The sequence below is a fragment of the Tiliqua scincoides genome, chromosome 2 (assembly GCF_035046505.1).
Source record: "Tiliqua scincoides isolate rTilSci1 chromosome 2, rTilSci1.hap2, whole genome shotgun sequence".
In the NCBI taxonomy this organism is placed as follows: domain Eukaryota; kingdom Metazoa; phylum Chordata; class Lepidosauria; order Squamata; family Scincidae; genus Tiliqua; species Tiliqua scincoides.
Window position 1 is genome coordinate 240,059,591 of NC_089822.1, and position 14,725 is coordinate 240,074,315.

General features: G+C 43.7%; 1 protein-coding gene and 1 pseudogene across 1 annotated transcript in view; one reads left to right on the forward strand and one right to left on the reverse strand.

Annotated features, from left to right (window-relative positions):
* Window positions 1-14,725, forward strand: part of LRIG1 (leucine rich repeats and immunoglobulin like domains 1) — a 150,733-nt gene that overhangs the window by 126,588 nt on the left and 9,420 nt on the right. The window contains exons 10-14 of the mRNA XM_066617267.1: window positions 1,167-1,238; window positions 3,036-3,107; window positions 4,377-4,540; window positions 11,329-11,649; window positions 12,958-13,239. Coding sequence (XP_066473364.1) covers window positions 1,167-1,238; window positions 3,036-3,107; window positions 4,377-4,540; window positions 11,329-11,649; window positions 12,958-13,239 — 911 coding nt within the window. The remainder of the gene's footprint in view (window positions 1-1,166; window positions 1,239-3,035; window positions 3,108-4,376; window positions 4,541-11,328; window positions 11,650-12,957; window positions 13,240-14,725) is intronic.
* Window positions 12,559-12,677, reverse strand: LOC136642605 (5S ribosomal RNA; annotated as a pseudogene).

Genomic DNA, 14,725 nt, shown 5'->3' on the forward strand with positions numbered 1-14,725 from the left:
CCAGAAATAACTTCCTAAAGTTTCCCACCTCTGTCCTGTCACATGCTTAAATTGGTTACTTTGAGGAAAAGATATTCCTCTTCTCATAATAAATGACTTAAGAGACATTAACTAGAAAACCTACCTACACCCAAAAACACTTCCGCATTTTGCAAGCATGGCCACAAAAATCCACATTCAGCTGCCAAAACCTTTCTGATTTTTTTAAATTAAATTACAACGTTAAATTGCAATTAAGATAGCAGCCTAATTGCTGTATGTGTTTCTTGCAAGACTGTGTAGAATCTCTCTTTTTCAGCAGTTATTGCTGTATCTTTTTTTTTTTTCCTCCAATCAATCCTTAGTTCTAGTTCTTTGTTAAATAATAAATAAAGTTTCTGGAAAAGAAGTCTGCAGAATGATATGTTCTTGCCCTTAGCCATTGGGAACTTCACTTAATCCATTTCTGCCCAACCCACAGGTGTACACATCTGATCCCTGTTGCATATATGCAGTGTTGGGCAGAAATGGTTTAAACCCACTGTGAAGAATTATCTGTTTCTTTTAGAGGCCCTCAGGTCCTCGCACCCTCGCCTCCCATCCAGAGACCTGAGGTGTACACATCTGGTCCCTGTTGCATATATGCAACGTTGAGTAGAAATGGCTTAAACCCACTGTGAAGAATGAACTGTTTCTTTTAGAGGCCCTCAGGTCCTCACACCGCCCCCCCCTTTCCTGGTTCAGAGACCTGACAGAATTCTCTTTGCAATTGCAAGCCTTTTTTTGCCAACTGTGAAAAGATCAAGACTGTAATGTGTTGAAACGAGAGTCCAGTGTCTTATTTAAGCAGCGTTCTCTCTGATAACTGAAGGTCAGTCCGCATTCTGACTCCCTTTCCCCAGTAACCAAAGCAAACCTGCACTTCTTAATGCAATACAGCGTGTCCTGTGTAAAGCTATCATCACTATTAAGTTCTAATGACGATAAAAGTATTTAATTTCAGGCAAAGGAGGGAAAGAACACACATGCTTTAGCTCCCTTAATCTCCACCTATCATATTTCCAGTGCCTTACATGGGGATGTTTCATCAGATATCGCCATGCTAATTGGGGTCTTTTCATTTTCTCCGCTGTGCTTTTCTCCCTGCTCTCGCTGCTTATCTGGCGCTGGGTGTTTGGAAACTGCAGAACTCTGTTTGGAAACAAGATCAAGTCTGTGGCCAAGGAGGCATTCTCAGGCTTGGAGGCCCTGGAACACCTGTGAGTAACCCACAATGCTTTGCAGTTTTGAAGTGAAGTGGCTGGGTGGGAGAGAGGAAGCCTGCCAGAAGTGGCTGCAAGAGAGGCCTGCGAGCAATTTAATAGCATCTCTGTAAGCCGAGAAGCCAGTCCATTTGTGAGAGCCAGCTGCTTCCTTCTCATTATAAGTCAACTCCAACTTTAGCTTTTTTTTTTTTTTTGGCCAGGAAGAAAGTTATAGAACACATGGCCAATTTGCATGCTCTTTTAAAAAAAATGTACAATAGACAACATCTTACTTAGTCTCACAGAGACTAGCAACGTGGGAGATGTGCCTGTTCATTCCACCTACGCTCTATTTTGCCTTCCCCAGTGGACTGGCATAATATTCTTTGCTCCCTGTCTCTCCACCTTAGCTGCAATATGGGAGGGGAATACCAGCTTCATAGCATGGCCTCCTCATTGCTTTGGCTAGCAGAGTGGCACAAGGCAGCCTTTTGGGTGTGTTACTCATCCTCCTTCTTTGCTTGGAGCAGGGCAGGCAGAACCAGCAAGCCACGTTGTCGGCAAAGTGGACGAGAGACTATGAAGTGGGGTATTTCATAAGAACCTTGGACTATCTTGGCCTCCACTGACTAACCGCAGCTGCTCCAGGTCTCGGTCAGGGGTCTTCCCCAGTTCTGCAACCTAAGATCCTTTTAGGAAAGGCATTTCTTTCTCCTCTGTCGCACAGGAAGGAAAGCTTCATAGATTATGTCTTCTGTGATTCCTGAGAACATCATCTCAGAACAAAGAGCACAATCCAGTCCACCATGGGTTCAGTGCCTGCATACAGAAGATGTCTATAGAATGAAGAAGAGCTTTGTTTGCTCCTTTATTCTATGAAGAGCAATTAGGGTGAACGGAAATTACAGTGAGCCATCTGTATTTGCAGGGGTTTCGTTCTTTGGACCCCATGCATATGCCAAAATCTGTGGGTGCTCAAGTCTGCAGATGTCATGCTGAGAAAGTGGCATAAATTTACGCAAATTGTGTAAATTGTTTAAACTTGTGTTAATGGCAAGTGTGAGGTGGGGGGAAGAGAGTGAGCGAGCTATGTAACAGTGAGAAGTTGCATCAGGGTATGTGAACTTTAAAAAAAAAATACACTTTCAATTCACAGATGGTTAAATCCGTGGATGCAGAGCTCATGGATACAGCAGGCCCGTGGTAATGTCCCCCATATTCCATCTGACCTAACCTTTTGCCTCAGGGCAAGTTACTCATCCTCCAGAATACAAGTAACTTGCACTTAACAGAAGGGAATTATTAGATGGGAATATGGGCGGTACACTGACCACCCCTACACACACACACACACACACACACACACTCTAATGACTTCTTTTGTTGCCTGTGCATGTATGTAAATGAGGAACAGGAGGAAAGGGCAGTGTAGAGCCTCCAGAAATTATCTGTGCATGAATGCTGCACCAATAGTGGACTGGATTGGGCCCAAAGAAAGTGTGCTTTCTGTCTCTAAAATTAACACGCTCGGTTGTATGCAAAATTTTGAAGGATTCAATACCTTGACTGCTTAAAGAAAAAAGGGAATGGGGGGAATCTGATGCACACTGTGGCTGAAATCCGATGTCCACTTTCCTGGGAGTAAGCCAAACTTAGCACAGTGGGTCTTACTTCTGAGTAGACACGCACAGAATTGTGCTGTGAGCATACTCAGCAGCCCCTGAATGTTGAGGTGACGACAAACCATTTTAAACAGTCACTAAATCTTGAGTAGTGACAAAGCCTACTAACCAAAAGACTTTTTTTCTACAGAAATCTTGGAAATAATGCAATACGGTCTGTTCAGGTGGATGCGTTTGCTAAGCTGAAGAACCTGAAAGAGCTGTGAGTAACCGGGGATATTAAGACAATCCTGTGACTTTGGTGTATTGTTGCTGCGCTTGTTTTTTCCCCAGTGGCTGTTCTCACTCCCTCCCCCCTCACACACACACACACAGCCACGCCCCCAGTATCACTGCTCTCCATTTGCCACCCTTATAGAGCTATTTTTACACCAGAGCAGATGTCACAGACTCATCTCACATTCAGTAATGGGTGAAATTGGATCATCTCTGCAGCTTTTCATTGGGCTGCTTCTGTGCCCTTATCAACACTGCTCAGGAAATCTAGACCTCCTATTCTCCAGTCTTACTGAGCATGCAGTGACTGGCTTAATTTCTGATGGCAAATCTGCTTCTCGTTTTTATACCAACATTTTGGGTGCACTGACATTTCAGCGATAAGCAGTCTTTGAATTTGATCCTTGCACCTACTCGCTCTCAGGAATGGGAAAATTACAGGCACATTAGCAGATCTGACACTTCAGCTGCCTGAGGGAGATCTTGTTTAGTACACATCCTGTCTTGTGATGCTTTCCACCCCCACCCCATCCCCAAATGCTAGTATCCTGTTTTTGCAGTACTGGATGTTCAAGTGATATTTGGTATCTAAGAGCTAAATTTATTAGCTGAGTCTTCAAAAGCAATCAGCAACCAAGCAAGAAATAATGTATGCACCTGTCCAAGATGTTATGCATCTATACCTGCCAGGAATCAGTTTCCCTTGGATGTCATTTCTTTAAAACGTAGGATTGTATCTCAAGTTTTGTTAGTCATGTCTGAGGACGTTAGTTGTGATTAGGTCCTCTTGATGTCAGTGAGACTTAGCCTTGACTAAATTCTCTAGTCATGACTAACTAAACTTAGGATACAACACATTGTTTGAGCAGGCGCTAAAACCCATTGCCCATATGGTAAAGTTGTAGCCAGTACTTGTAATCTGATACACAATTTTAGTATAGATAGAGGATTTGTCCATTTCTAGTCTAAGAAATGTCACAGCATTTCTGAGATTAAGAGGTTGCTCTGGCTACTGTACAACCACAGCAACCTTGTGAGGTAGGGAAATGCTGTGAGAGAGTGACTTGCTCTGGATAGCCATTATCTGAGCTCAATATGTAATATTGTAAAGATGCAGTGCTCTCAATTTCTTCTGTCAGTGTCTATGTTGCTGATTCTGTTAAGGAAATTCTAGTTTGCCAATGCCTTTAAATCTCCCTTGCCTGTGTCTCAGAAAATGCTTTTTAAAAAAAAAAAATTGTTTCCTTCCCTCTAGCCATGTAAACAGTGAAAGTTTCCTGTGTGATTGTCAACTCAAGTGGCTGCCACTGTGGTTAACCAGGAAAGAACTACAGTCATTTGTGGTCGCCACCTGTGCCCACCCCGAGTCGTTAAAAGGCAGAAGCATTTTCGATGTGGTGCCGGAAAGTTTTGTTTGTGGTGAGTCTTTGACTGTAGCCTGGCAATTTTGAGGTTTGTTTTTGAGGGCAGGCCTTAATCCGGGAATGTGGATGTTCTTTGTGACCAACTTATTCTGTTGTATGCTGTGGAGGGGAGCATTTCCCCTCATAACCAACAAATTTGTCACTGGGCAGAGTTGATTCCCTGAGAGCACTCTTCTCATTCTATTGACGACATGTGGTAGTATATTTCCAGAACAGTAATTCTGAAATGAGGACTAATTGCAGGATCTGTCTGTGGGTTATGAAAGCCCTATGTGTGTGATCAGATCAGGGCAGATGCCTTAGAGGTGGATGTATCTTCCACATTAGAGTCTGGAACCAGTAGTGGAAAATCTGAAAAATATATATATATATATATATGAAATTTGGGGAGTATATTCCTTCCATGATCTGAAGACCCACTAATAAGGGATTTTTAGAAATTCGACCGTGAAGGGGTAAAATGTGTCTTCATGGATTCCTCAATATCTCTTAGGCCTTATGATATATCAACTTGATTTTTGCCTACAAAGGTTGCTCATACAAATGCTTAAACAGATAATTCAGGATTTCACCCTTATCAACCCCTAAAGGGGCAAATCTAAATTTGGGGGTGAATTATAGAACCCTTCCTATTACTTAGGCCTTGCTGGCTTTTTCCCTTGTGCTACTGCCTGAGAGAGACTTGTGGCCTATATGGCAGCTGAGGCCAGGCCGGTCCTTTTAACTTAACTCTTTTTAAGTCAGTATAGCAAGCAATAGTAACAGGAAAGTAACAGTCATTTTAGTGTTTATTCTGAAAAGTAGAATGAAGTGTTTTTCTGGCTCAATACAAAGTTCTGCTTCCCCAAGATTTTGACAAATCTTTCTCCTGAGAACTTGTATTATCACCAGCCCTTCTGCTTATGCCTGAGTTCCAGTGAGAGGAGAGTCAGGGAATGGCACTGGCTCAAAAGTTGTGTGGCACAGTCTAGCTTCCCTCACAGGAGGCATTTGTTCTTGACTGTAGTTGCTGTAAATTACAGCTGAGGGTCCTTCAATTTACATCAGTATGGCAACTGAGTATTTAAGTGTCACTTGGGAGATGGTGCTTCACACTACTGTCCCCATCACAGGAGACTGAGCCTGCCTGTTCCAGTCGCTCTCCTATCTCATGTATGAAACTCAGCTAATGACTAGGGAGGTTCATGAGCTCATCGTGAGGCATGTGGTGGACAACTGGGAGGAGTTCTCCATCATGTCCCACGACATTGAGGGGGACAACTACACCAGCTCTGCTGAGTACCTCACTCACACGTCCCAACTCTTTACTTATGATGGTTTATACAAGCTGGTGGTGGCTGGGCAATTGTTCGAATTCGTCTTTAAAGTTTACTGCAGTGGAGAGCTCTAAGAGTCTTGGTGCTGAAGGTAACCCTATGAAGACACTATGCTTTATGCAGGACCTTTCTAGGGGCCATTTTGATACATTCCTGCTATGTGTACATGGCGTGCCTGCCATGTGAACCTGAAGAAGTGTCCACCACACCACCCCTCCCTCAGTCTGACTGTGCCTCCTACCTGTCACAGCTGTCACCTCTTCCTGTCCCCACAAAGACTCCTGGCAAACGTTTGCCGGATACACCAACACTAAAAGGAGGAAGCAACTTAAGGATGCGGCAAGGAAGTCTGCACAGAGTAATCCTGTGGTACACTGTGATGTGGTGGCCAAGTACCAACAAAATTACCCCAGGTTCACAGATCGACAGGGTCTCAATATGAGCACAGCAATCCTGCCATGGGGGTAGTTGACCTAAATTACAGTTGTTCATTGCAATTAAAGGAAAGTTTGCTGGAGTCAAAATAGATTTAAGTTAGTTAAATACCATAGCAAAGCACGGGTATCACACTACTCTAGAATATAAAATCCTTAAAGCATGACCAGGACTCAGTGGGCTTTATACAACTCTTAATTTTTATACCTTCCAAGGAAGTGCCCATATTTACATTCTAACAGCGGCCGGTGAAGGCTTCCAGTTCCACAGTTTCAATAATGCACACAGGCTTTTTTTGTAGGAAGTATGATTAGATTGCATCTTGTCCCAACCCCCCCCCCTCCTTAGGGTCAAGTGATGAAACAATTTCATAGGGAATGCGAGTGGAGCTTCCTGCCTTTTAGAACGTGTTTCCCAGCATTGTGTAAAGCATGAGTTCAAAACCAGGGAGGCTAGGATTGGGCAGTTAAGCTGTAAACCTATCTTACTCACCAGAAACAAACTCTTCTATTAATAAGGTAGATGAGTGCATAAATTGTGTAATCATGGACCCAAAAATTAAGGACTTTTTAAAATGGACTTGTTTTTAAAACTTTGGAAAATTATCTGTTTATAGAGTGAGTGGGAGAAAGTGAAAGTGTTGCCATTGCCTGGGAAAACTTCAAAGTCACAGGAATTTTAAATATCCGCTTGCGAAAATGTCTTATTTGGGAATTATTATCCCATTAAAAATGTGGTCAAAATGCATTCTTAAACAAAACCAAACCCTGAATTTTAGGTTTTGAGCTAGCTTATTTTCAGCAAGTCTGTAGGAAACAGATTTTCAGAGTTTGCGTAGGAGGGTGTTGCAAGATTTGGGACCAACTATGGGATAGCCGGTGACTGAAGTTCCCATGGTGCATGGAATAATTATATGGAATAATGGACACACACACATACACATATAACCACTGCAGCTGAATACACATATACAAAACTTTTTCTTTTCTTTTTCCTTGTCAGTGGAACAGTTTCAAAGTTTGGACCCACACCCAGGGTCACAGTTGCTGCTACTTTTCTGCTCTCTGAATCAAAACGGAGCTTGGTTTTCTACAGCCTGTTCCCCTTCATCCAGCCTGTTTTGTTGATGTAGAATTGAGGTTGTTGCCATTCGTTGGGCGCATTGAGAGCGTGATGCAGGGGACGGTCCCTCTGCTCTCTTGAAAGTTTAATCCATCAGGCTCATTGGGTTATGTTCACTCACCGTGCACTGCGATCAGATAGGCACAAATCTACAGACACCTGCTCAGATAGCAGGAACATCTCAGCTGCTAGGGTGATCTCATTCTCCAGCTGTGCTTGTGTTTAAAGACGATTAGGAAATCCATATAGGCAATAACTTAGATAATGCAGCAGTTCCACCCACCATCACAATCTGGTTGTGGCCACACCTTGTTTACTGCATGAAGTTAGTTCACTCTCTGCTGTGCAAAACAGCAGCAATTGAGCGGGTGGAGAAACAAAAAATATCTCCAAATAAGGACACAAGCAGGAGATTGTAATTAGTTTCCCCCAAAGTAAGAACTCTGTGCCTAATCTAGGAGTCTGTTGCTCAGCATTGCAAGCACTGTAATGTCTTCCTTTATGGCTATGCCTTCAGCCCCAGTACACAGTAGATATTCTTCGATTTGAAGACCAAGTGACCCTGAACAGCTGCTAGAACTGATGTAGCTAATGGGAGCCATTGCAGCAGCTCCCATTGACAAACCACAAGTCTGTAAAGCCCTATGCTTGGTTTGGGGTTGTTACTACAGCTCCCATCATACCACAGTAGTGTGGCATGGCAGCTGAGCCAATATGATCTCCTGCTGTCTGCTGGAGGTTGGCTGCTGTGTGGGAGAGCCCACTAAAGGATGGCCTACAACACGGCTGGTAATTTCTGGTGCTGCATCCCAAAGCTTCTCCAGCACTGATTGCTTAAGACATGCTCTTAAGATTCCTGTCCTATTATCACTATCAGCCTCACTTCAGAATTACTAGACAGCTGTCATTTGTTTATACATTTATACCTTGCCTTTCCACAGAACTGTTCAAGGTAACCAGCCAAAAATTTCAGAATACATGCATGAATATGTGAAAGCCTACAACAGAGTAATTAAGATAAATATCACTAAAAGGTCAACCAAAAATTCTAGTTCTCTTATTGTACTCATTTTCTTGTAGCCTAATATTCTCCCCCCCCCCACCCACCTTAATTCATTTTTCTTATTGAAACTAGTGGCTTTATTTTATGCATCAAAGGAATTCCAGTAAAACTTACGTATAAAAATGCTATGACATCTTTAAAGCTGCCAGATCTGATGTAACTAATGGGAGCCATTGCAGCAGTTTCCATTAACATACCATGCCTTGCAGAGATATCCACGAAGGCAGTTTCAGATAGGTTTGGGTAGGTTTCAGATAATTTTGGGACCACTACAGAGATGCACGGCATGCCCCTGTGGCCCCCCCCCATCACTGTGAATTCCCTTGTTTGGGAAGTGATATTGACAGGAAAAGAAGGCATACCACATTCTAAGCCTTGCCTTTAATTTTAGGTCCAAGATAAGAAAAATTGTCCTTAAAGCAGACCATAGCTGACCTATCTATTATGTCTCTGCAACTTGCTTAAAGTATACTTAACATGCATCTAAAACCTATTTAGTATCAAGGTCTTGTAGAACAGTTTTGACCTAAGAGGGAATATCTAAATCAGCAGATAAATTGGCAAATATGGTTTAAAGAGTTCAATCCCTTTTGATGTCCTGATTTCAATTGGCATCCTTCAGTCTCGAAAGACTATGGTATCGCGCTATGAGAAGTGGTTCTGGAACAGCGTCTAGTGTGGCTGAAAAGCCCAATTCGGGAGTGACAATCCCTTCCACACTGGGAGCAAGTGCAGTCTGTCCCTGGTCTGTCTCCCTGGCTACAACCCTTCCTTCTTTGCCTCAGTCTGTTGGGCAAGTGTCTCTTCAAACTGGGAAAGGCCATGCTGCACAGCCTGCCTCCAAGCGGGAAACTCAGAGGCCAAGGTTTCCCATCTGTTGAGGTCCATTCCTAAGGCCTTCAGACCCCTTTTGCAGATGTATCGCAGCTGTGGTCTACCTGTAGAGCGCTTTCCTTGCACGAGTTCTCCATAGAGGAGATCCTTTGGGATCCGGCCATCGCCCATTCTCACGAAATGACCAAGCCAACACAGGTGTCTTTGTTTCAGCAGTGCTGTCCTGATTTATTTAGGCAACAATCCTATACACCCTTACCTGGGAGTAAACACCATGGAACTAAGTAGGACTTACTTCTGAGTAGGCATGCAAAGGTAGACTGAGAATATGTGTCTGAGAGTGAATGGGCATGTGACCTTCCTCTCCACTTCTTTCAAAGCTTCTGTATGAGTCAATATTTTTTTTGCGGTATGGTTTGTTAAGCCTGCCTCCCTGAGAGCATTTCATATTTCACAGCTGATGTAATTACCGAGCAGATCCTTTATTTGGACATTTCATGGGATACAGGCATTTCTTGAATTGCAGGTGTTAAACTGCACACTTTTATACCTCCCAACATCTCTGCATGTAGAAATTAGTGTGTCAGGGAGAAGACTAGAATGCACTTTTCTCGGACATGCTAGTTTTGCATGTGTAAGGTGGCGTTCCTCCCCCCATGATGATAAAGACACCTACCATCATAAATTCTTTTTTTAAAAAATCTGTCCCATGTTGGGCCTCTCGTATTTGAATTGACTTCCAGGTCATTTTCTTTAAGGTGATGGCATTTCAAATTCTCTTCTTTTAAAAATCTGAATATGGCATGGGGACCAGGTAGCCAGTTGAGTTTCCCCTTTCCATTGGGATGAGCTGTGCTTTTGCGCCAAAAAAAAAAAAGAAAAAAAGTGTTCAGCGTTGATGTCAGAGATGCCTTTCGTGTGACTAATATATTGAGCAGCTTAGAACTCAGCTAAACCAAATAGTCCTCCGTGTCAGGCCCCACGAGCACAAGCCTTTGCTTGGAAGAGTGACAGAGAGATACATCTGCTGTTCCTCCAGTGTCTCTGTGCCAGGATGCTGTCCTGCCTGTCAGCACTTGTCATTGGGGATGTTAATTGCAACAGTTGCTATAACTCTTAACAAATTAACAATGTCAGTGTGTGGTAGCAGCGGCTTGAGGGCATCTCAGTGACCAGCTGACACAAGGCGATGCAAACATGGTGAGGCATATCATGTCACATTTTTCTCCACGCCTTGGTGTTCTTTTCCTCAGTAAAACACATTGGCCAGATAGAGCAGATAGAGCACATTGGCCAGATAGAGCATCAGCCTAGGACAGTGGTTCCTAAACTGTGGGTCAGGACCCACTGGCAGGTCGTAAGTCTGATAAACCTAGGTGGGTCCTGATAGAGTGTCATTTAAAAAAAGTGGGTCCCTATGCTAAAATGTTTGAGAACCACTGCCCTAGAAGATAGATGGCTACTGTTTTTGCCATTTGCTTTTAATCCAAGTTAAAATCCATTTGCTATCATCCAAGTTATGTCTGGTTTATTGCCTCTATAGATCTCAGAGCCTGTAACTAGAAAGCATGTGCATTGTCTTTCTTTGAGTATTTTATATGAATGTCTCGCAAGTCACCAAGCCTCTCGTGCGTTATTTTGTGACTTTCTGCGCACTGTTTAGGGATAGGAAGGGAACTGTCAAGAAGAAGGCAGTTCCAGCAGCCTTGTAATTGCTGGGCCAAAGAAGAGGTGGAAGGATATAGCTGGATGGTGCAACCACCCCTGTGTCTAAGGTGGAAGCAGCTGGGCCAGTGTATCTGGAAACTAACCCAGATGAACTGGGTTCATAACTGTGTATGAACAGTCGCATACACACAAACTATGTTCAGGACAATAAAAATTAAGATGGTTTGTGGTGGAAGGAAGCTAACCCTTTACTTTGGTGAGTTTGGGGATCCCATAGGTATTGTTCCTTTTAAAAATGAACATGCTTTAATTGTAGTGGTGCTGGTTTTTTTTTTTTCCTTCCAGAGGATTTTCCCAAGCCTCAAATCATTGTTCAGCCGGAAACGATGATGGCAGTCCTTGGCAAGAACATCCGCTTCACCTGCTCGGCTGCCAGCAGCAGCAGCTCCCCCATGACCTTTGCCTGGAAGAAGGACCATGAGATCCTGCACCAGGCGGAGATGGAGAACTTTGCTCATGTCCGGGCCAGAGACGGGGTTGTGATCGAGTACACCACCATTCTGCATCTGCGCCAGGTCACTTTTGGCCATGAGGGGCGCTACCAGTGCATCATCACCAATCATTTTGGCTCCACCTACTCCCACAAAGCTCAGCTTACTGTGAATGGTGAGTGAGAGGTCGGCCTTTGCTGTCATGGTTGCTGTATGGAAACCCAAGTTTTCGTACCTCTGTTTTGACAATGCAAACCATTTAAGCATCACATTTCTAGGTGTTGGATTTAAAACAAAATCCCTCCCCCCCCCATTTTTATGCTGTTCCAATTTGTAGACTCAGCATAGGGGAAATACACCCATGCTATAAAATTTGGATACATGACATTGCTGCTTAATGGAACTTTGGGACCAGTCCGATGGTTGCGCTGCTCTGCCGGAATTTGCATTCCCGCAGCACAGGGCGCCTTCCAGTGGTGTGAAAGGCAAGCCGCTGCTGCACATTTCCACGCTGCTGTCACAAGTGGGCAGAGACTTCAGAGGCCTCCGTCAGCACCAGTAATTTGGCAGCGGAGGTGTCTCATGAATGGGGAGGGCAGGGGGAGTTTGGGGGCAGAGAGGGGGAGGAGGGTAGGGGGAAAGGGGTGGAGCCCAGAAGCAGTGATTTGTACCAGGATCCTATACCCTCTTTCCCATAGTGCCCTGCCTCTTTTCTCTCCTCAGACATATACCAGCAAAATGACTGGCATATGTCTGAGGAGACTCACAGATGATCAAGCAGCCTGTTGGTGGGTAAGTCATATTTTTTAAGTAAGTAAGGGCACAATCCTGACCAGGTCTATTCAGAAGTAAGTCCTATTTTGTTCAATGGGGTCTACTTTTAGGAAAGTACGGTTAGGATTACAGCCTAAGTAAAATATTTTTTACTGTTGTAAAAAAGGTAAATATTAACGTTGTGTGTGAATTTTACTTGTTTGATTTTTTTACAAGTATATGTTTTTTACTTGCAAGTCTCTTGCATCTGGCTACCTCTAAAATCTGGTTGGTTGGTTGGCAACCTTCAGTCTCGAAAGACTATGGTATAAGCCTACAGCACCTGGTATACCCAGGTGGTCTCCCATCCAAGTACTAACCAGGCCTGACCCTGCTTAGCTTGCGAGATCAGATGAGATCAGGCATGCGCAGGGTAATCTGGGGGTTGGGTATAGTCATTATGGCTTGTAACCCATGATGGATTTTACCTCCACATCTCCATCTGTCCAATTCAAGGCATCTAGGCCAGATGCCATCACCATATCCTGTGGCAAGAAGATGCACAGACTAATTACACACTGAGTAAAGAAATATTTTATTTGTTGTAGTGCAGATTCATGAAAGAAATAAAAAGGGGTTCTTGCATCTCCCCAGTAGCAGAGAATGGGCTCAGGACGTCTTTGGGCCTGTCAAGAATTCTGGTTGTCACGGTTTTCTTTTTCTTTCACAGTGTTGCCATCATTCATCAAAACCCCCCACGACATTGCAGCCCGGACAGGGACAACAGCCCGATTGGAGTGTGCTGCAGGGGGGCACCCTACCCCACAGATTGCTTGGCAGAAAGATGGCGGAACAGACTTCCCTGCTGCTCGGGAGCGTAGGATGCACGTCATGCCTGATGACGATGTCTTCTTCATTACGGACGTGAAGATCGAGGACATGGGTGTTTATAGTTGTACAGCTCAGAACTCTGCTGGGTCTGTGTCGGCCAATGCTACCCTGACTGTGCTGGGTAAGACAGTTTTGCTTCCTTTAGCTCATGAATGATATATCGCTCCTTCCTGGCAAGTCAAAAGGCAGGATCTTTAAGATGCCTTTGTAAAAAAAAGTAGTGGGAATGTGTTAAGAATGATTTTTTTTTTCTCCTTTTGTCAAAGTAATCCTTAAGTCAGGTGAGAATGAGATGTAAAAGTGAGGTGCCTCCCCCCAACTAGAGACTTGGGAAGCCAATTTTTGTGGGGCATAAGGTATGATGGGAGATCGCTGCTGCTTGGACCTGCAACAGCTGGGGTTGGGGATAAATAGTGAGGTAGCCAAGTTTATGGATCACACTAAACTTTGCCGGATGATGAAATCTAGAAGGGATTGTGAAGAGTGGGGAATGGGTAGCAAAATGGTAGCTGAGCTTCAATGAAAGCAAGTACAAAGTAATGCACGTAGGGGCAAGGCACCAAAACTTCACATATACACTAGTGCAGTGTTTCTCAAACTGTGGGTCGTGGCTCCCCAGTCATTTCAATGTTTTATTTAGACTTGATGCTATTGTGGTACACGATGGCATTTGAGGAAATGTTATAGATCTGTACTTTTAACAGGTTACAACGTATATCATTTTAACAATGATAGTCAATGGGACTTTCTCCTGGGTAAGTGTGGGTAGGATTGCAGCCCAGGATTGTTAAAAATGTTCCTGCTTGATGATGTCACTTCTGGTCATGACATCACTTCCAGCGGGTCCTGACACATTTTCATTCTAAAAAGTGGGTCCCGGTATGAGAACCACTGCAGGGTTCTGAGCTGTCTGTGATTAATAAGGAGAGGTATCTTGAGGGTGGTGATGGACAACTTGATGGAAGTCTCAACCCAGTGCATGGCAGCAATGAAGAAGGCCAATTCCATGCTCAGTATCATTGAAAAAGAAATTGAGAATAAGCCCCCACCTGAGTATTGTGTCCAGTTCTGGTTGCCATATCTCCAAAAGGATATAGTGGAAGTGGAAAAGGTGCAGAAGAGAGTGACCAGAATGTTTAGCGGGCTGAAACACAACTATTCATCTTCCCTGTTATGTTTGTTTCTATGATCCTTGTTCGAATTGTAACCTACTTGATTTAAAGCAGCCTGCCTAGTTATTGGTGGAGTTTGGGCACTAATACCTTTGCCTCTTTTGAATCCCAGTTTGAGGCCATTGCCATGTTTTAAAGTTTGCATATATATATATATGCACACACCTGCAAATTAACATTTGTTTTGGGAGTGGTAGAAACCCTACTTCCTTTTGCTATGAAGAGAAATTAAGGAAGTGCAAGTTTCATCTAAATATTGGGTACAAAGCAAGGCAAAGTATAGTTTTGAGCAGAGGAGCTGAGAGATTGTGAAGGACTCCCCGTGGCCCATAGCCTGAGTTTCAGAATTTTGCTGGCTGTGGCATCCAAACATCCAGAGTCCTAGCAGGTGCCGTCTTATAATTTCTGTAAGCTCTCATCTCTGCGTCTGATTCT